Source organism: Alosa sapidissima, chromosome 16, assembly GCF_018492685.1.
Source record: "Alosa sapidissima isolate fAloSap1 chromosome 16, fAloSap1.pri, whole genome shotgun sequence".
Lineage (NCBI taxonomy): Eukaryota > Metazoa > Chordata > Actinopteri > Clupeiformes > Clupeidae > Alosa > Alosa sapidissima.
The window spans coordinates 8,002,998-8,025,849 of record NC_055972.1 but is presented as its reverse complement, the minus strand read 5'-3'; the positions used below and the strand labels follow the sequence as shown (position 1 = coordinate 8,025,849).

At 41.0% G+C, this 22,852-nt stretch overlaps 1 protein-coding gene across 3 annotated transcripts; it reads left to right on the top strand.

Moving 5' to 3' along the window:
- The first annotated feature begins 12,534 nt into the window (after positions 1-12,534).
- On the top strand, positions 12,535-21,713 carry pcgf5a (polycomb group ring finger 5a). 3 transcript variants are annotated; one of them, XM_042064842.1, is made up of 9 exons: positions 12,535-12,695; positions 13,983-14,240; positions 15,091-15,187; positions 16,532-16,587; positions 16,829-16,888; positions 17,041-17,198; positions 17,869-17,967; positions 18,713-18,802; positions 20,227-21,713. In XM_042064842.1, exons 2-9 carry the CDS (start codon positions 14,129-14,131, stop codon positions 20,272-20,274), a joined length of 720 nt encoding a protein of 239 aa, XP_041920776.1. In that variant the 5' UTR covers positions 12,535-12,695; positions 13,983-14,128; the 3' UTR covers positions 20,275-21,713. The 3 variants fall into 3 exon arrangements, with proteins under 3 accessions (XP_041920776.1, XP_041920777.1, XP_041920778.1); XM_042064843.1 differs by having other exon boundaries at positions 12,535-12,734; XM_042064844.1 differs by lacking the exon at positions 12,535-12,695 and adding an exon at positions 12,914-13,333.
- Positions 21,714-22,852: the final 1,139 nt, after the last annotated feature.

Here is a 22,852-nt window from a genome sequence, read left to right as displayed (position 1 = left end):
CTCATGGACCAAATAGTTCAGAATATTGATTAAATATACTGGATCAAGTCTATACAGTAATGTGTAAGGTTCCATGACCAGAGTGCACAACAACGTTTCATATTTACAATACTAGTACAGTATATTTGTATAGTGTTTCCTGGTGTGTACAAATGTGACATTAAAAAAAAAAAATGTACCCTAATTCCAGTTTGTCAGTGGAGGACCAGCAAAGTAAGAGTTGCTTTAAAGTTGGATATATTTTTTTCTAGGGGTTTTTAGGTTTTTACCTTGTCTCATTTCGTACATAAACTATACCTCCCTTAATTGTCAAGAGGGCACAACAACACTTCCCCTTCCTGCGCCGGATGAGAGGACATGACCTTTCCCCTTCTGCCCTCACCTCTTTTTACAGGGGTGCCATTGAGAGCATCCTAACCAGCAGCCTCTCAGTCTGGTATGGCAGTTGCTCTGTTGCCGCCCAGAAGGCCTTGCAGAGAGTGGTGAGGACAGCCCAACCATCCATCCAGGATTTGTACCCATCCCGCTGCAGCAGCAGAGCTACCAATATAATCAAAGACCCCACCCACCCAGCACACAAACTGTTCACCCTTCTGCGATCTGACAAGCACTACCGCAGCATGCTGTACAAGACTGCCAGACTCAGCAACAGCTTTTCCCCACAGGCCATCAGACTACTCAACTCACTCAAGAAAATAAGTTACTCCTGCGCCACATACACCCACAGTGACTGACTGGACTGTTTAACTATTTAAACTCAGGTCACTACTATGCACTTTACACAACAACGTAGTTTCTATGCTGCTATTTAGGACTTTGCACTTTGCCTTCATTAACATACCTTATCATTGTTTATATCTCTGGCACACTGTGCAATTTTTAAAAAAATGCAATACTTGCAAAAACTTGTGCAATACTTTGTCTTGTCTGTCTCTACCTACTTGTCTGTGTGTATGCCGTAATACCTACTGTCTGTCTGTTGTGTTTTAGGTGTACCTGTTGCTGTCTGTGTGCACTACTTTTTTATGTTAAAGCTGCAGTTGGCAAGTCTGACAGATTGAGGGGACTTAGCTAAAATGTTTAATGTTTACAATTCTCATGCCCCACTACCACCGAGCACCCTCTCATCGAGTTTTTTGCTCGTCAGTGCGCACCAGACTGCACCAGACTTCGATTGACAGTCAGATCTCATACAGCCCTGCTGATTGGACCAGAAGAACCGGGAGCTGTGGATTTTTGCAAAACAAATAACAGGCTCTAGGTGGAGGTAGAAGTGCATTTTTTTTTTCTTCTAAAACCGGCTGATTGATGTTGTTCTGTCGGAGCATAGTGTCGGTTTCAGTGAATATGATCAAAAAAATCTTGCCAACTGCAGCTTTAAATGTTGTTTGTTACAAATCAGCACATCAGTGTTGTATGGTCTGATTGACAATAAAATTCACTTTGACTTTGACAAGGTGTCTGCCATTTGCTTCAACAGTTATGGTCAAGTTTCTTTTTAGATATATCTTGAGGTGTATCTGTAGTTATCTCTGCATCCCAAACTAATGTGAATTTACACCAGACACTTTTGAGCCTTTAAGAAGAAACACTTACAAAGATGCATACACTCAACAACCCCAGTGAAATACTCACAGGGCTTAAAGTTCTCAGGCATTGTACCTTAATTCAGATGTGGGCTGGGTCGTTTAAGATTTGAAAACAGATCATTTTTGGGCAGCCGTGGCCTACTGGTTATGGCTTCGGGCTTGAAACCGAATGGTTGCCGGTTCGATCCTGGACCAGTAGGAAAAAATGTGGGCGGGGGAAGTGGTTGAGGGCTGCTCTCCCACGCCCACATCCACAGCTGAAGTGAGCAAGGCACCTAACCCCTCACTGCTCCCCGAGCGCCATAGCAGGCAGCTCACTGCTCCGGGTTAATGTGTGCTTCACCTCACTGTGTGTTCACTGTGTGCTCTGAATGTTTCACTAATTCACGGATGGGATAAATGCAGATCAAAAGAGTATCTATAATTACTTACTTACTAACAGCATCAAAAGTTTCTGATGCATTCAGGCACAGAACATATCCTGCTTTGAACAGGGTGCTCATGAAGGCATATGATGGCTGTAGTATATCTCGTCGTGCTACTTACAGTTTTTTACAACTGTTTACACACGTTTTCAAAACTCTGTCTATTTTTCAAAACTCCACACACAAAACCAACAATTGCTGACACAAAATGCAAAATGCCTCAAATCTCCAGCAAAATGACACACAACATTCAAAATGTCATAAACACATCTTTAAATCAAACATTCGCCTCACATTACAAACACCTTTGTCATAATATGACATTTTGGATACATCATGTACACACTGTTGCTCAAAACCTAAAGCTCTTCTGTCTTAGGCTTTCTATATGTATTTCCATACAAGAGCGAAAGTTACGATATCAACACAGAGAAGTTGAAATACACAGTAAAAATGCAAGCAATATTGAAACCAAAAATAGTGATTTTTCCCAAATAATTTGCGAATACAGTATTTTACAGCTAACAAGAAATAAAGCAAAGCAGAATACAGTGACCACCAGATGTACATGGAGTTTTGAAAACACTGCCTACTGTAAGACGGAAATGACTGACTAAACTATCAAATTGCTTTGCTTTTTCCAAAGACAAGTGTGTGTGTGTGTGTGTGTGTGTGGGAGGGGGGGGGGGGGGGGGTCGTGTACAGTATGTATTCATAGGCCTATAGACACTTTCAACGGCAGAAACAAACAATCCTATGCGTTCCTAAGGCATTTCTGGAGGCACAGAAAAATGTATTGAGCTAATGGTACTGGGCAAACAAAAATAGAGTAAAAAGACAAATTTTACATAAAGTCAACTTTTTGTGGAACATTACTGTATAAGCTACTGTAAGTCTGATTACTGTAATTTTCCTTTCAAAGTATCTGCATTGGTTCTGAATAGTTCAACCGGAAATCCTCTGGGAGCAGATAGACAGTATCTATTCATAGACCTATACATGGATTTCTATGCAACGTCACGAAAACATGCATGCGCAACCAAGAGGCAGAAAGCACCATAGAACAGCATAGAGCAATGCAAAAGAGCAAAAGAATAAAATGAGTTTTTGTGCTGAAAACTGCACCCAATCGAAATCACGATGGTTAGAGAATGTTAAATATGTTCAATATCCCTAACGGAATGCATGTCTTCGCCAAAAATGACAAAATACGATGTTATATTAATAATCCAAATGAACGTCAAACTTTGAAATATAGTCTGAAATGAGATGTTATTATCATTGAGACAACAGGGGTATACAATAAAATCCGATTGTAGCTTACAGCAGCCGACTATTTAGGTTAAGTTTATAACGTTGTGGACAGCCACCAAGCGTCTTCTGCCTCACGGCTGCGCGCGCATCTAGTTTTGTTGGTAAACGGGAAACCCGTGTATACTAAGGCAATGATTGGATGGTGTTCAGTAAAGTAAAGAGTGTTTACACATGTGAAGAGAGAGAGTGAAGCGCTGATGATTTAGTGTGGCATTTTGATGGGTTGTGTTTAAAAAACAAAATCAAGTTACTTCTTGTTAGATTTTTGTGTGTTAGGTAAAAAAATTGTGTGTGGTGTTTTGCAAAATGTGTTATAGTCAATAGAGTCAAACACTGAGAATTAGTGTATGGTTTTGCAGATTTGGTGTGGGGTTATGATGTTTAGAAAACATGTTTAGAAAATTGTGTGACAAGAAAATATTTAGTGTGTAAGCAGTTGAAAAAAACTGTAAACTAAGTTGTTATGTATGAGTACTGGCATGTGACAGTGGCATGAGAGGGCAGGTCGCAGTGGCAGTAACACAAGGACTTATTTTCCAGTAACAAGTAGAATTCCTTCTTGTTTTAAGCAATTGCCTTGACTTTAATAACCAATTTAAATAATTTATTTTAAGTCAGTTAAACTTTGCAATATTCACCCCCTAAAAAAAAAAAAACATTGTCTCACTGATTAGTCTTCAGATGGAACTAACACAACTAAATGACTGGGATGTAGTAACAGCATGAAGTGGTGTATTTATACACTAGCTATTACATCTGTTTATTTTCTCATAAATAGCCCCTATGTCGTGCTCTTCAGAAATAGCTGAACATTTGCCCAGCACTTCACTTATAAAAAGCCCAAGGAGGGCACAGCACAGCACAGCAAAGCATTGTTACAATAAAAGGAAACACATTGTTGCCGGCGCAACAGGGGACACATTATAATCCAATATATCAGAGGATGATGCCCAGCCCAGTGCTGTGTGATGGGTGTGGTGAAATAAAGCTTCACATGTTCAGCCTGACTGGCAGTGAAGGATTGGTTAGCCCTGATCTATCCGCACATGCCAGGGATGAGAGAAGCAGGAGAGCTGTGTGTGTGTGTGTGTGTGTGTCAGTGTGTGTGTGTGTGTCAGTGTGTGTGTGTGTGTGTGTGTGTATGTGTGTGTGTGTGTGTGTGTCTGTGTGTGTGTGAGTGTGTGTTTGTGTGTGTGTGTGTATGTGTATGTGTGTATATATGTGTGTGTGTGTGTGTGTGTGTGTGTGTGTGTGTGTGTGTGTGTGTGTATTACACACACGTAAGAGCATGGCTGGTATGGTGGTATAGCAATGTGTATATCATTTTTATGGCCAATGATCTGCAGCAGCTGAGGCGATTTAGGTTGCATATACATGTCTTTATTTATGAGTTGCACACACACGCACACACATACACACACACACACACGCATGACCATGAACATGAGTCACACCACCACACTGGATAACTGCACTGACTCTTCAGTCTTGTGCCAATACAAATGCAAAGGTTGATATGAAACGATACATGCCAGGCGCACAATCACATGTTAACAGTTGAGATGGTGCAGAAGCTTAACTCTTGGTGTCTCACACATGTGTCAGTGGGGGTTTTAGCAGACTCTTATACCACTGATCCATTCGTAAGGTTTTTCATCAGTACATGAAGGCAAAGAACACACCTAGATGGAGACAGCAGAATAAAATAGAATAACATAGAAGTGTGTTAGTGCATAAGGCTCCCATTAGGCTCAACACACAGTAATAGAATCCTCCTGCTACATGCTCCAGCTGTGACATGTCTGACAGACCTTTATTCTCCCCTTGAAGACACCCCGACTTTATTGAAATGACCACTGCCTTATCAAAGCCAGAGCAGACACATTCACACACACACACACACACACACACACACACACACAGGGACATAAGCAGAGCTGAGACAGCTGAGTGACAGAGATAGAGAGAGAGAGATAGAGAATGAGAGACGGGGTTGTAAAAGAGAGAGAGAGAGAGAGAGAGAGACCACATTGAGGAAAATGCCTTACCATTCCCCCTACCCTTTATCCACTCCTTCATGTTGGAGGATAGGTCTTCCCAACCTTCATCGAAAACAATGAGAGAACAGAAGTGATATAAATTTAGAAATAGGATTGTTACATAACTGATAAAAGCTCAGTCTCTCTCTCATTCTCCCTCTCTCTCTCTCTCTCTCTCTCTCATTCTCTCTCCCTCATTCACCCTCTCTCTTTTACTCTCTCTCTCTCCTCCCCCGACCTTCCCTTTTCACGTTAAACATCACATATATTGCATATGAAATTATCATGATACTCTCTTTGTTTTAAACAGACAGAGATAGAGTTTAGTTAGTAGAAATGAACACACACTGTCACAGTGTCAGTGTGTCAGTAATTTATTTAACAGCAATACTTTCTCTGATGTCTTTCGATGTTTCATGCCTAAGAGAAGGCTATTAATAGTCACATCAGTCACAAGTCTTTTGAGCGCAAATATCTCGAGCGGCCAAGCCCTTTCTTGCTGCCAGGTTTGTGCTTCTTAGGCCCATTGCTATGCAAATGCTGTGCTCTGTTCTTGGGCCGGAGGCTTTGATAAGCTGCATGGCCACAAACAGAAACAATGTGGACACACAGGCTGCCTTGACAACCAAACCAGACATCTTAATCTGAGAAAACGACCGTTTGAGTGTGAGTGTGAGTGCGAGTGTGTGTGTGTGTGTGTGTGTGTGTGTGTGTGTGTGTGTGTGTGTGCATGTGTGTGTGAGAGAGAGAGATAGAGAAAGAGAGAGAGAGAGAGAGGGGAAGTGACAGACAAAGAAAGAAACTGTGTGTGTGTGTGTGTGTGTGTGTGTCTGTGTTTGTCACCCTTTTGGTGATATCATATATATATATATATATATACAACCCCAAATCAGAATAAGTTGGGACGTTGTGTAATATGCGAATAAAAACAGAATGTAATAATTTCAAAATCTCGTAAACTTTTAGTTACCAAAAGGACAGACAACATATCAAATGTTGAAAATGACAAATTTGACTATTTCATGGAAAATATTATGTTCATTTTGAATTTGATACCAGCAACACGTTTAAAAAAAAGTTGGGACGGGGGTAACAAAATCCTGGAAAAGTTGTGTAATGATAAAGAAAACAAAACAAGGAATGCTTCACAACTAATTAGGGTAACTGGCAACAGGATTGGGTATGACAAAGAGCATCCCAGAGGCAGAGTCTCTTAGAAATAAAGATGTAGGGGTATTCATCACTCTGTGGACAAACGATGAAACAATGTCTTTTTAATTCTTCTTAACATGAAATTGTGAAGTATTTGGGGAGTTCATCATCTACAGTACAGTGCCCTTTAGAAAATCATCATTTGAAATAGTTACTTTATCTGTCATACAGCCTGAAATCAAAACACATTTTTAAAAAATCTTTTTCCAGTTTTATTTACAAACCACCATGCTTCATGCATCTGGTATGGTATGATTTTGGTGGTGTGCTGTGTTTGGTTTTCACCAAACATAGTGCTTGGATTTCAGTCCAAAAAGTTCAATCATAGTCTTGTCTGCACTATGCAAAAACACATCTGGAATATTCTGCTACCTATGTGGAAAAAGGTTTTATGGTCAGATGACACTAAGATGGAACTTTTTGGACTGTACTCCAAGTGCTATGTTTGGTGAAAACCAAACACAGCACACCACCCAAAACACACCATACCTACTATGAAGCATGGTGGGGGCAACATTATGTTGTGGGTATGTTTCTCTTCAGCGGGGACTGGGCAATTGGTCAGGATAGAAGGGGTAATAGATGCTGCCAAGTGCACCCAAATTCTTGAGGAAAACCTGCATCCCTCTGCTAGACAGCTGAGGATGGGCAGGTCATTCACCTTCCAACATGACAATGATCCTAAACATACTGCAAGGAAGAATGGGCAAATATTCCCCAATCTAGTGCAAAGCTAACAGAGACATATCCAAACAGATTGATGGCTGTAGTTACAGTTTTTTTCAGTCGCTAACAAGCGTTTGTCCAACCAGTTGTCACATTTTCAAAACTCTAAATACAGTTACCGCACCGGTCTTTTGTGGCCATACCATTCACACATTTCATGTCGTTTTTACACGATATGCAGTCAGTGAACACATTTCCACAATGCTTACATTTTCTTAACAGACAAGCTATACCTCCCAACAAAATTATGGATTGTTTTTGCAGTATTTACGAATGTTAACACACAACATCCCACAATAGCAAAAACAATATTCCAAACTTTAGATACAGTATAAAAACGTCTGCTTCTGCAATGATATCAGTTCAAAACAATATATCTCAGCTGATAATAAACAAACAATTAAATAATTGACACACAATTGATTTATGTTGGGTAAATTGGGCCAACCATAGCTGATTCCAGTCTGGCTTAGACTCAGTGGCAGGGGTTATTTTTTTTCTATTACATTGACACATACACAGTAAAAGGAGGACTTTGAGGAGTGATGTTTTTAGAAACAGAAAAAGACAAACACTGTAATGTCTGGATGAGGAAGAGTAAGAACAAGGGGCCCAGGGAGAAGAGCAGGAGCAGTGAGAGATGCAGGAGCAGTGAGAGGAGCAGGGCCAGGGAAAAGAGCAGGCCCAAAGAGAGGGCAAGGTAGAGGTGTAAGAATGCGTGGTGGTGGCATTCCAAAGGTTGCAAGTGATGAAATTCGTGCCACTATCATTGACCATGTAATCAATGCGATGTTGATGAAAACATGTGGCCTAACCCTGAAGATCCTGAAGATCGCAGAGATTAGATGCAGTAATTTTGTGCTTTTTTTAGTCCCCCCCCCCCTTTTTATCTGGGCTTTTTGCGGTTGTTTTTTTGTTCGGAATGATCTTGTGTGTTTCATGGATATTTTGTTGTTTACTGAAAGCAATACTGTAAAACTTTTTCTGTTCTATCATACTGTAAACAGTACTTCTACTGTACCTCCTGTAGTAAACAGTAAAGGAAAAAATAAACTGATTTGCTTTTTACTGGAATGCTTTTGAATGTGAACATAACATGTGGACATACAGTTCCCAACCAAGACATCTAGTGTAAAAATTGCATGCAAATACCTGTAAAACTGAAACATAAAAGTCTATGCAGTTTTTGTAATGTCAACAATAGCCAGTATTTTGAAACCTGGTCTACTTTGATTGAATGCGTGTACCTTGTGAAGTGAAAACAAGTGTCATTCTTTGACAGAATAATTTCATTTTGAGTCAGATTTGGTAAAGTTAGTGTGTGCAGAGAAATATGTGTTAGTAATATATTTAACAAAATGTGTTTTTGAGAAAAAAATTATCCATTTGGCCAATTCTGTTTTCTAGGTGTGAGTCTGTGTTAAGAGTTTAGAAAAAGTATCTGAAGTATGGGTAAGCGCTTGTTAGCGATTGAAAAAAACTGTAAAGCAAAAGGAAGCTCTATGAAGTATTAAATCAGGGGGTTGATGACTTCTCCAACCCTGTTATTCTAGTTTTTAATTTTTTTTTAATTTTCAGAACTGTTGCCTTTTTCCCATTGTTTTGATGTTGTACAGCTAAATTTGTAAATAAAACTGGAAAAATATTTTTTTTAAATGGGTTTTGATTTCAGGCTGTATGACAAATAAAGTAACTATTCAAAGGGGTATGATGATTTTCTATAGACACTGTACATAATATTATAACAATATTCAGAGAATCCAGAGAAATCTTTGCAAACTACAGAGCTGAAAAACAATATTGGATGGCTGTGGTCTTTTGGGCAGCCGTGGCCTACTGGTTAGCACTTCGGACCTGTAACCGGAGGGTTGCCGGTTCGAACCCCGACCAGTAGGCACGGCTGAAGTGCCCTTGAGCAAGGCACCTAACCCCTCACTGCTCCCCGAGCGCCGCTGTTGCCGGGATTAGTGTGTGCTTCACCTCACTGTGTGTATACTGTGTGCTGTGTGTGTTTCACTAATTCACGGATTGGGATAAATGCAGAGACCAAATTTCCCTCACGGGATCAAAAGAGTACTGTATATATACTATTACTGATACCTCAGGCACTGCATTAAAACCAGACCTGTTTCTGTAAAGAAAATCATTGTATGGGCTCAGGAAAACCTCTGATAACCATTGTCTGTGGGCACAGTTTGATACTCAATTCAGAAATGCTAGAGTAAACTTTACCATGCAACAGCCAAAATTGTATTTAGACATGATACAGAAATACCAACGTCTTATCTGGGCCTAAGCTTGTTTAAAATGGACTAACATGGAAAAAGGTCTTGTGGTTAGACCAAGCATCCAACCTTTCCAACTTGTTTTGGTCCTCAATTCAAAACCCAACATCTATGACAGTGTGGAGGTGCATTAGTGCCTAGCATGGGCATCTTGCACATCTGGCAAGGCACAATCAATTCTGAATTATACAGGTTTTGAGCAACATATACTGCCATCCAGGCGCTTTTTTCCAGAGAAGACATTTCAGAAAATAACAATGCCAAAATTAATTCTACACATATTTAAACAGTATTTCTTCATAGAGGAAGAGTCCAGGTGCTGAAATGGCCTGTCTGCAGTCCAGACCTGTCAAATTAGGTGCATCATGGAATGAAAAACATGATTAAGAAAACCCTGTAGTGTTGAGCAACTGAAATCCTATATCGGGCAGGAATGGGACAACATTCCATTCTCAAAACTCTAGCCCTTCTCAGTTCCTAAACATTTACAGAATTGTCTTAAATGAAGAGGTGAAGCAGCACAGTGGTAAACATTCCCTGTCCCTGAGATTTTTAATTTTCAACATTTGATATGTTGTCTATGTCCTTATTGCTGCTATATATGGGTTTACAAGACTTGTATATTATCACATTCTGTTTTTCTTTGCATTTTACACAACGTCACAACTTTTTCTGATTTGGGGTTGAAGAGTTCAGATGAACCCTCAAACCCTATAAATCCGTCAGTCCACTTTTCTATTAAATTACCATTTTTTAAATTTAAAAGGTATTTGCCTACAAATCGATTAGTGTATACTATCTGTGTGGAGAATATTCACTCACCATCGTTATCTCATGTTTGACGGAAGTGGCGCTTAGAGAGTTTGCATCTGAACTCATAGTATGTATATATATACTGTACACACACGCACATACACACATACTGTGATGTGATTTACACTCAGAACAAAATTAGAGTTTTATAAGTGGTAATGTGTGTGTGTGTGTGTGTGTGTGTGTGTGTGTGAGTTTTACAAGTGGTAATCCACATTCGATTGTAACCTGACTCTTGCCAGATGAATTTCGTTCCGCTTAGCTCCGCCTAGCTTCACTCACATCCATCTGGGACCTCTTCCGTTGAGAGTGATTTCTGCACCAGATTTTTATGGTAGAGCCAATCAGGACGCAGGGCAGGAGTTTCATAGATGTGATATAGCGTAGAAGCGACTGTGAGACTGTTATCAGCGTCACGGGTTGGCTTCGATGTCAAAGTCAAAGTCAAAGTCAAAGTCAGCTTTATTGTCAATTTCTTCACATGTTCCAGACATACAAAGAGATCGAAATTACGTTTCTCACTATCCCACGGTGAAGACAAGACATATTTTACCAATTTAAGTCCACAGACAAACATAACATTCAAGTAAACAAAAAAGTAAGTAAATAAGAGGGCACATATAATAATGAAAAAAATAAGAGCAGCAAAATTTGGTTGAAATTGTGCATAGACAGTCAATAAAATACTAGTGCAAAGTCAGGCCAATAAAAGGCTTGTGTAGTTCTGTTTGACCTAAGTAAGAAAGAAAGTGACATAGTGGTGCAAGTTATGTAAGAGCAGCAGATGTGTTGTGTTTTCAGGACAACAACAAGTTGTAAAGTGTACAAGTGTGCAAGTGTGCAAGTGGAGTAGTGCACGCGGCCATTGTGGGTCCAATGTCCAGGATGTTATGTAGCTGAGGGTGGAGGGGGGAGAGGAGGGAGAGAGTTCAGCATCCTTACAGCTTGGTGTATGAAGCTGTTGGTGAGTCTGGTAGTGCGGGAGCGCAGGCTTCTGTACGTGAGTGGTTGAAGTAGCATGTCAATAGATGACGGACAAGTGGCTTATCCAATCATATGCAAGCATTTTTTGATTAGGCCCAGCCTTCAGAAGCAACACTTCAATGGATTGATCCCAGATGGATGACTGGAGCTATAGGCGGAACGAAATGTATCTGGCGAGAGTCAGGTTAATTCGATTGTGCATTGAGATTTGGAATAGAAATGCTGATTGTCATAATTCTCAGTGAACGCCTCAGGTTTCAGTTATAGTGGTAATGATATGAAGATGCATGTGAGTCCGGAATGGAAGTTGTACTGTATGGTGGGTTTTTGCTCTTTTTCCCCTAATTTGCTCAATCTTAGTTCAGAAATAGGTAGTAAATATATCTTTGTAGTGGCAATATTAGCGGCTTAGAGAAAGCCAGCCATGTATGTAGAGGTCACTCACTTGCCACAGTGTCCTCTGAAATAGTGTTTGAGACACACACCGCCAAGCCACACACACCATGGTCACAAGCCATGATGACATGGTACACCTCTGTAGCCTGCAGTGTGGTATGACGTGCATAAGAATCATGGAGCTTTTATGATTAATGGCATTAACATCCTAACACACAGAGGATGGCTGGCATGAGCATTGCAAAGTTCTAATGGCCAGATTAGTCTCACATGGGGCGCTGTTGCTGAAGGTAAAATTAAAATATGATTGACTCAGTTGGTTGTAGCCTATTTCAAGCTGTTAAATCATCAAATATTTTTCACATTCAGACCATACTGATTATGAAATCCAACAGGTAGCATAGGCTATCCTAACACCAACCCCTTCAACACACACACACACGCACGTTCTGTAGCATATACGCACGCATCTCACACATCCCACAGAATCTTCTGATCAAGTCTTGTTATTGTAGCCCAGTCACTGACCTGAAATATATGAATGACTATAGCATATTACTAATTAATGTATTGCGTTTCAGTGATACACAATCCAACCCCACAACCCTATATACTTTATTAAAATGTAACAATTTTGTCCCAGCTGACGCGTAATCATTGCAGGGTATGGTAGCACATCTGCGGCGGCAGAATAAGTCGCCCTCGTAAACAAGCACCGAAAACTCCCCCGCCCCCTATCTCCCGTTCTGCGCTCCGTAGTGTAAATGCGTGTGCTAGTTCCGTATTCTCTCAGCTAGTTTACTACATACGCCGTTCACCCTCCCTAAAATTCCCCGTTCGGACGGGAACCGCGATGTGAATCTCTCGTCGCTCTGTATTCCCACAGTCGTCACTTTCTCGTGGTGTCTGACGGTAAGCCTTGTAGTATGTTCAGGATGATTAATTTACTAGGTGAGTGTGTGTGTGTGTATGTGTGTGAGTGCGTGTGTGTCTCTGTCTGTGTGTGCGTGCGCGCGCGCGTGTGTGTGAACCTGCGTGTTCCGAACGGGCGCTGAATGTGTGGGTAAAGTTTGGGGAGGGACAGAGACGGTATCATGTCATGTGTTGTAGCTATCAAACAGCATGGCATGTGCCCGTTAGTTAGCGTGTGGGCAAGCTAGCTTAGTTTACGTAGTGTGAACAACTATTGCGTCGTAACACTAGCAGTCTTTTTATCCAGCATAACCCACAGCACAAGCGAATTTATATCTGAAATATCCCAGCAAATGTGTCGAAGTTGCCATATGTTACGGAATTTCTTGCCGTTTAAAGGCAGGGGACGCAAACCCTGACGCGATACGTTCAGACTTAAGCAATGAGATAACGGTGATACTGTGCGGCCCATGTGTATGAGAGAGACGCCGAGATGGAACAAAATACCTAGCCTACTACTGTTACGCATCTATAGCAACTGTTTTCTTCTAGCATTTTCAGTATCATTTGTATGACGTCTTGTCTTTAACATCATGCTGTGTAATACCGCTTGTTCGCCACTAGCGTCTCCTTAAAATGTTAAGTGAAATATCTGTTTGATAGCCTATTGCATCAAATACAAACATGTTAAGATAAAGATAATGCCATAACATCACATGAGATTTCTCATGATGTTTGAGAGCTGTGTAAAGTTTACTGACTGTCATGTTACGGATGTGCACCTGCAACATTGTAACAGCGTGTTACATCAACATCATTAGCTGTCCCCTGAAATCACATGTTCTGCATTCACATACGACGAGGAAGTTTCAATAATAGATGTCGAATTACTGTATCATCTTATAATTAATGACAGAAAATATGTGCTTTTGTGTGTTGCTAACCTGCTACTGGAAAAAACTAATGAGTTAATTTGGTTTCAAGTTTCTACATGGTTCTAAAGCACAGACAGTGGGTCTCTGACATATCAGGAGGTTTACATCACTGCAGTTTTGTATGGTGCCAACCAAAACTTGTTTGAAGGCACACCCATCTGAATCTTTTATTTGCTTACTGACAGGGATTTCCCCAGCAACCTTAAAATATGTTCGAAAATATACTCAGGCTACTGGTAATCTTTTACTATGTTGACATTCAAGATCTAGGGGGCATCCTAAGTCAAGTTTTTATTTACAACAGGCACCTAGTTTGGTGGCTATATTCACAAACAGTTTTTCTTCTATAAAGGTGGAATCTATTCAGAATGAAGAGCCCGCACAGGCAAGAGTGCAAAAGGATGCGGTGGTTACCATGGCAATGCTGGACCACACACACACAGCTGTGACCTCTGCTCCACGTCTCTCCCCACCCGATGACCTCTGCTGCCACCCATCATGGCCGCTCCGAGGAAATACTTGGTCCGAGACTTTAACCGCTATATCACCTGCTTCCTGTGCAGAGGTTATCTGATCAAGCCCACCACCGTCACCGAATGCCTGCATACCTGTGAGTACCCGCTCTTCTGGTCAGGAACACTAAGCTCTGTGCCGTCCACAGTGCATCAAAACAAAAGACACAGCTGTAGTTGTAGCTCACTGCTTCTGCATGAGCTTCATGGCTCATGAACCCAATGGTGTGTATGCGAGAGGTGTGCTTTCAGTACACTGGTATTCTCTCGGTATGATGGTCATAATGACCTATGAGGGCCCCATGTCCATGTAGATCCCTTGCAGTGGTCTTAACTTTGCCCTGCTTTTGTCACCCTTGTCTCAGCATGAGTACCTGTTGGTATTACTGATGTCTTGGTTGATGTTTTCAGTTCCCCTGATAAGCCATGTGTGTAGTGTCATGATCACAGGCTGATGCTCTTCTCTAAGTTCTTTATGAGACTGAAGTTTTACAAGAGAAGCATGAGAGGTTGAGCACACACTGTTAACACACAGGCTGGATGGTCACCCTGAGGAATGTGTGTGTGGCTGTAAGGCTTTTGTGTTTGTGATCTCTCCTTTGCCTCAGTTTTACTTGTGTGTCACTCAAGTGCTTACATAATGTCCACAGACCCCCCCCCCCCCCCCCCCCCACACACACACAAACAAACAAATAAAGACAACTAAAATAAGTCCTTGTCATCATCATACCTTACACACGAATCAAAGTTGAAAATGCATGCATGCACTGCAATTAATAACCTTCTGCTATATCATTTCATGTGTGTATAGTAGTTGCTGTCTCTGGTTTCCTGTCGGCATTGAGAAGGCAGGTGGTGTTGGTTTGGTACAGTTGTAAGATGTGTGATGGTGTATACCAATCTGATTCTCCTTTCTCGTCTCCTGTCCATCTTACCGATCTCTTTCAGTTTGTAAGAGCTGTATTGTTCAGCACTTTGAGGAGAGCAATGAATGCCCACAGTGTGGCATTCAAGTGCATGAAACCAACCCATTAGAGATGCTAAGGTAGGAAAGGCACTCACTCACACACACACAGACACACAGACATGTGCATACACACATGCACACATACATACACATACACACACGCACACATACATGCACATACACACACACACATATACATGTGTGCACACTAGGGATGTAACGGTATGAAAATTTAACCTCACGGTTATAGTGACCAAAATTATCACGGTTTTCGGTATTATCACGGTATTTCTAAAAGTGTGTTCAATATGTTCAGAAAGTACTGATAGGCCTACACAAGCTGAAATAGTTTCAAAAAGTGTCCTGTTCACTTTTTTCTTCATGTTTAATTGGCTATGTGCTTATAGCTTAGCTTACCCTACCATAACTTGGAATTTGCCATTTCTGTTATTTGGATCAAATGAATGAGACCAAAGTAAGCATTTGAAATAAAACTTCAGGCTACTGTATTCTCCTGATAACGTGAGTGGAATGGATTTAATGTGGATATGAACATAAAAAGACGTAGAGTGGCTACATGATACAGTGCACGTTTTGCGGTGAAAATGTTACGCCTTTTAAAATCAGGTGTAGCCTTAAAACCATCAATTAGACAACAGGATCAGTAGGGTACCAGTTTTGATAGATAGATAGATACTTTATTGATCCCCAGGGGAAATTCAAGAACCTGTTTCATTGTACCAGGCCTACTGTATGTTAAAAGCAGGCTCGGATGAAGCTGGGAAGGATTAAACACACAGTTTCCACACCGCGGTAATCAACCGTGATAATTATGATATTTGAAAAGAAAACGGTAATTGTTATCATCAACATTTTATCGCGGTTTACCATTATACCGGTAATTGTTACATCCCTAGTGTACACACACACACACACACACACACACACACACACACTCATACAAAAACACACACACAGACACACACACATACACACACACACACACACACACACACACACACACACACTCAAATCATTCCATCATCACTATACTGGTACTCGTTCTCTCAGTCTCACTCTATGTCTACAAAGTTGTCTGGTTCTGCACCCACTCACTACCATGCTCTCACACAGGCATACTGTATGTTACCGACCGACCATTCTCACACAGACATATGTTACCGACCGACCATTGTGCTCCTCAGATGAACAACGTCAACTGCCACCCGGGGCAATCCAAATTTCTTATCATCTGTTGTTGCCCATTGGTGGAATGCACGACCAGCTCATTCCACCAATGGGTAATTTATCTTGTGCGTTAATTTACCAGCACTTTACCTTGATTGTTTCCCTTGTTGGAAGCATGTAATGTAATGTAATGTAATGTCTCTATTGATGTATCTTTCTGCTTTTCCTCCATAGGCTGGATAAAACACTTGAGGAAATAATATTCAAACTTGTGCCTGACCTGAGAGAGAGTGAGCAAAGCATTAGCTGTTTGTATTTTTCCACATTAGCTATGTGTTAATGGTGTAGGTGTAGGTGTGTGTGTGTGTGTGTGTGTGTGTGTGTGTGTGTGTGTTTGTGTGTGTGTGTGTGTGTGTGTGTGTGTGTGTGTGTGTGTGTGTGTGTGTGTGTGTGTGTGTGTGTGTGTGTGTGCGCGCGTGTGTGTGTGTGTCTGCGTCTGCTCTCTCCTGTCTCACGCTATCTGCTTTTCAGAGGAAGAACAGCGGGAGGTTGACTTCTGGAGGAAAACAAAGTCAAAAGGGAACGGTGAAGGTAAACATCCTTACTCTGCATCAGAACATCACACTTTCATCTGTTTGGGTTTAATTGGCCAATTAAAAACAAAGTCTGTGCAAAATACTGTCTGACTGAAGGCATCCCTGATTCACGGGAGTGAATACAATTTCTGTTTTTCTTCTTTGGAGATGGTCCTCTGCTCAAGAAGGCAAGACTGGGTGATGATGATGACTGTGATGAAGATGGCGGTGGACGAGATGGAGACTATCATAGGAGTGATCCTCAGATTGCCATCTGTCTGGACTGCTTGCGAAACAACGGACAGTCAGGAGAAAGTACAGTAAAGGTGAGTGTGTGTCTATTTGGTCATGGCTATGCATATTTGGGTTTGTCTGTCTGTCTGTCTGTCTGTATATATATGTATTTGACTATGGATGCCTGTATGTCTGTGAATGTGTTAGTGTGTTTGTGTGTGTGTGCATCATGTCTGTATGTGGCTATGGATGTTTGTGTCTTTGTGTGTGTGTGTGTGTGTGTGTGTGTGTGCTGGCGTCCGCAAATGTCTGTCTGTATTTGGCTGTGGATATCTGTGTGTGTGTGAATGTCTGTCTCTCTGTATTTGACTATGGATGTGTGTGTGTGTGTGTGTGTGTGTGTGTGTGTGCGCGCGCGCATTTCTGTCTGTCTGTATTTGACCATAGCTGTGTGTGTGGTTGTAATTGCACCTTGTGGCCTCATGAGTTATTTACTGTATACATGTTTGTTTGTTTATGTCTCTGCTCAAAGGCTGTGTGTGTGTGTGTGTGTGTGTGTGTGTGTGTGTGCTGGAAATATAAATAAAACGGTCTTTACAAACAGAGAAATAACAACCCTCATGTTCACATTACTCAAGCATTAGGTTCAGTACTACCAGAATTTCAATATTACATTAACTGTGCACACATGTTTGTGTGTATGTGTGTTTGCGCCTATGTGAATTTCCTTGTTTGTTTATTTGACCACTCCTCACCTCCCAGAGCTTAATGAAGAAATTCATCCGCTGTTCCACTCGGGTTACCGTGGGAACCATTAAGAAGTTTCTCTGCCTGAAACTTAAGTTACCAAGTTCTTATGAGGTAAACATCCAAGTTCATCTATTCCAATTTAAGAAAACCTCTCTTTTTTGTTACACATATTTTTGTTTTGCAAATGTAAAACGCATATGCAGGGTACTTTAAAGACTGTCAGCCAGAGAGTGCAAAAATGAAGGACTTATCTATGTGAAACTACCGTTTCATTCAAATAATTCCTGATTGTGAATTTGTGACATTGTTATTGTCTTTTTTTACATGTCTCGCACTGTACATTGAACTTATTTAATGTTTTTGCAGGAAATAGTCCTAATTAATTATTATTATTGTTACGACTAGAGGACATTCTTGCTGTTTGTCACATATAGCTCTAAGATTTTTCCAAAGCTACAGCACTGAAGCTCCAAATGCAGTCTTCTCCACGGTGTTTACATAAACCATTTATCCCTTTTAGTTTACATTTACATGCACACTGTACTGCTTCTCACTGTATTGTGGTAATGGATGTATGCACTGTGTGAAGCACTCCCACACATGAAGCTGTAGCACATGCATGTGTGGGAGTGCACCTATTTTCATCTATGAATAGATTTATTTTGGACTGAATCATTAGAAAGTGACCATGACCATGGTCATATATTAGCCTAATTCTATTCTTTTCTGGTTGGAAGTGGTTAAGAAAGTGTCCTTAATGATTGTAATGCAAGAATCTTTTTTCTATTTACTCTTTGTGTGTGCGTGTGCGTGTGCGTGTGTGTGTGTGTGTGTGTGTGGTTGTGTGTGTGAGAAGCTGGATGTACTGTGTAATGGAGAGATCATGGGCAAAGACCACACCCTTGAGTTCATTTACCGCACACGTTGGAGACTACAAGAAGAGAGCGTGAGTCATGCACACACACACACACACACACACACACACACACACACACACACACACAGATATCACCATTCATTCGCGTGAATGATGGAGTAGGTAATGAAAAGCTATAGGCTCTGTGATGTTCAGATCTCATATTTAAGGTGTGTGTGTCGGGGGGGGTTGGGGGTGGGAGGAGATCTCCTGAGGAGTGTGAACAGCTGCTATCAGTTCTTCAGTCCCATACACTGACACACAAACACACAAACACACACACACACAAACACACAAACACACACACACACACACACACACACACACACACACACACACACACACACACACACACACACACACACACACACACCTTACGGAGGTATGACTCACATCTCCAGTTACCCCAGTGCCTCCTGCCCCAGTCTGCCCCAGGACACATGGGGTGAGGGGGGCGGACAAGCCGAGACACTCGTGGCTGATCCATGGTGTCATTGCTACAGTGACCTTGTCCTTACAGTACCTCACAGTGTGGTGCAACCCCAGTCAGGGTCGTAGGTCAGGCCAGCGTAGACTAGTGATGGACTCACTCACTTGCTATGGGTTTTTGCTGTGGTTTGTAGGCCATACAAATCCCTGAAAGTACTTTGTGAAGGCACATTGTGCAGGTTTGCAGGTTTGTTTAAGTGATGGTTTTGTAGGTTTGATGGTTTATAATATCTTAAAATCCTTTTGGAGGTACACATAGATGGTCAGGCTGGTTGGCAGCATTTTAAATGACACCTCCCACATGCCCTGTTCCTTTCCTTTGAGTGGATCCCTTCCTGGCGACAACTCTGCAGCCTGCAGTATGCTCTGCTGCAGAACCAAGAGCAGGCAGGCAGTCTATGTGACTTTAGCTGTTCAACTTCTCAACTCCAAACTACCTTTCTCCAATAGGCCGTGCTTGTCCACTCTGTCTAGACTCTCTCTCAGCCAGTACCACAGGCATATAGGGACTATTTTGCTGACTAGTACATGTAATAGCACTTTAACAGCACTTTATAACTACCGGTAACTGTTTTTTTTTACTATTTATTTTTTACACTTATGTGTATTGGTATATTTTATATTATTTATATCTGTTCACTGCTTGACGTGGCTGTGCATGTTGTCCTTTGGGGATAAATAAAGTGTTTTGAATTGAATTGAACTTACCTGTCATTACCACTAGTCACCCAGACTGTTCACTATTTTTTTTTTTTAAAAAGCTTTTACAGTATGATTTTGCCAAATATATTTATAATTTTCAATGTTACTATTTAAATTAAATGGGATTTAATAGAAATGTTTCATTAAATATTTACAGATTGCATTTGCAGATTAGTGCTGTAATACTTTCTAATTAAAAAACAAACTAACATCTTGATTGATTAATGTTTGGTCTGCCTCTCTGTCTCAACTTTACTCAATAGGCATATCCCATGGTTCTGGAGTATCGCCCACGAATCGACTTTGGCTAAGAGAACAGTGTCACAACTTAACAGAACTGATGCTGTAAGGACAAGGACTCCCAGGCGGACACAAGAAAGTTCACACTGACAAGCTGACTTCATGTCACCCATACCATTCCTGTCTGTTTTGTTTTTTTTGTCACAAGAGCTGCTCTGGTAGACGCCCATACATGACTCTTGAGTAGTAAAAATCCTACTTGAGTAGGATAGTTTTTACTTACTCGCCTGGTAAAGCTAGAACACTGGTTTTACCTACTCAACATGCAGACATAGAGCACTGACAGAGCCTGACATGATGGCAGCAGCACATCAACGACCCACTTTGCCATGATAACCCAATGTTTTCTTTAAAGTAAGTAAGGACAGGTGTGTGTGTGTGTGTGTGTGTGTGTGTGTGTGTGTGTTTGTGTGTGTGTGTCCTGCAAACTTCCTGACACATAAAAGAACAGGCGACTCAGCCCTGAAGCATCACTTGTACATTCAGGCTGGGAGTCCCGGTGGTGACGAAACCCTGCTCTCCAGAGTCCAGTTCACTCTGCAGTGATTACACCAAGGAAGATGAGATGAAAGTTTATGCCCCTTGGACTCTTCTCTTTTAACGCTTCCACTCCATCACTTGGTCAAATTAGCCTCTTCAGTTTCCTGCCATTTCTCTATATACTTCTCTCTGTTTTTCACTCTTTCTTGCTCTCTCTCTCTCTCTCTCTCTCTCTCTCTCTCTCTCTCTCTCTCTCTCTGTCTCTGTCTCTCCCTTTGTCATCCCTCTGTTAGTGCGTTTCTGTGCCTGTTGCATCTGTAATGGTGTTTTTTGGCAGAGTTGTGTGGTCCTGATGGCTCTGGCTGACAGCTGAGACGACGGATGGTTTCTAGTCACTGCTGATGACACAAGAGGACGTGAATGTGTCTTTCTCAAAACTGCATCGGATGGCACGTGCTTCGCAAAAGGCTTTCCCATCAACTGCAGAGTTGGGGGATGGTGATTTACATATTCTATTTCATCTTTAGCGGCGTTTAGTTTGAGGATTCCTCTATTTAATTCGTCTTTTGTCACAGTCTGAACAAACATGTCTATTTTCTTACTACAGATAATCCAAATAACTACGCAATGATTTGGAATAACTAATCAGACCAATATGGTGTTTTATTATGTTCCCTAATGTCTGTCTCAGTGTAGATTCAAGAGACATGATATTGACGCCATTGCCGAATTTATTTAGTATTGTCTGCATTGTTCCTTAGAACATCTTCCATAGTTATTCATTCAGATGATAAGATTTCATTTTTAAATATTACAAACTTCATGGTACATATTACAGAATACATCATACATTATTTGGAATCTGTGGGATTGCATAGGATTTGAATTGCACTGGTACGTTAAACTTATAGTAGATTGTATGAATCTGCAATTGATGTAGTTTTATAAAGAAATCACAAAACTGAAAGTATTTGAAAGGGTGTCGACGTGATTATAATTGTTTGGGCTTGGCTTTAATAGGCATTATCTATATATGGGGCAGAGGTGGCCAAGCGGTTATTTAACTGGACTTCCAATGCCCCTGTAACTAGTTGGCTCTAAGTTGCCCTGGATAACACTGTCAGCTAAATGCATAAATAATAATTATTTGACTGATGCAGACTTGTTCTGTCCTGTCTACTGAATACTGAATCAGGTGTGTCAAATCAATGATGGTTTGATTTTGAGAACGTAAGGAATATGTGGTATGATGACAAGTCTATTGATTATGTAATAATACATTTGTGTCAACTTACTAAACATTCTCTCTAAGCTTTTTGAAAAGCTAAACATTTCATGTAGAACTTTTCCATACAAAGACATACCTTTGGTTGGTCACAGGGTATTTCTGGGATAAAAAAAGGGCTTTTCATATCTAAAATCATGATAAATACTGACAGCTAAAGAGCCTCTTTTAATAACCACGAGACCATTAAAGGTAGAGTCTGTGAATTTTGGCAAAAGTTTGATATTTAAGCTCAACAGCCAATCAAATTATCCCTCTCCCTTTTATACTTGTGAAGCAGAGTCTTGATTGGCAGAATTGTAGATGGCTCCATCCAAGCCAATATGTTTGATTCCCATTTACAGAGCTAGGATAGCGCACCACCACCAGAGTTTGTGCACACACTGATCAAACAGCTTTAGGACCACAAGAAGCCAAGAAAGCAAAAGCTTTGTACTTTTAATCAAAGATTCTAGAATCTTTGCTTTTCATGTAGAACCTTGAACATTTCTGAGAAGAATGGGACATCCTGTGATAAGTAAGGGATAATGTATAGAACGCCGGCCATTATTGGGAAAATAAGTCCCGACAGGGCGAACCGGACCCCGACGCGCCAGCGGAGGGGTCTTGTTTCGCCCTGAAGGGACTTATTTTCCCATAATGACCGGCGTTCTATACATTATCCCGCTTATTATACGGCTACTTGCCCACACGAAATAATAAAGTCCCCACTATATGACTTTAGCCTACATAGCCTAGCCTATTTGTTACCGTTCATCGTGGCATTTGCTGAAAAAAACAAATAGTTCGCAACAACACAGGCTGCTGAACTTGAATCAAACATT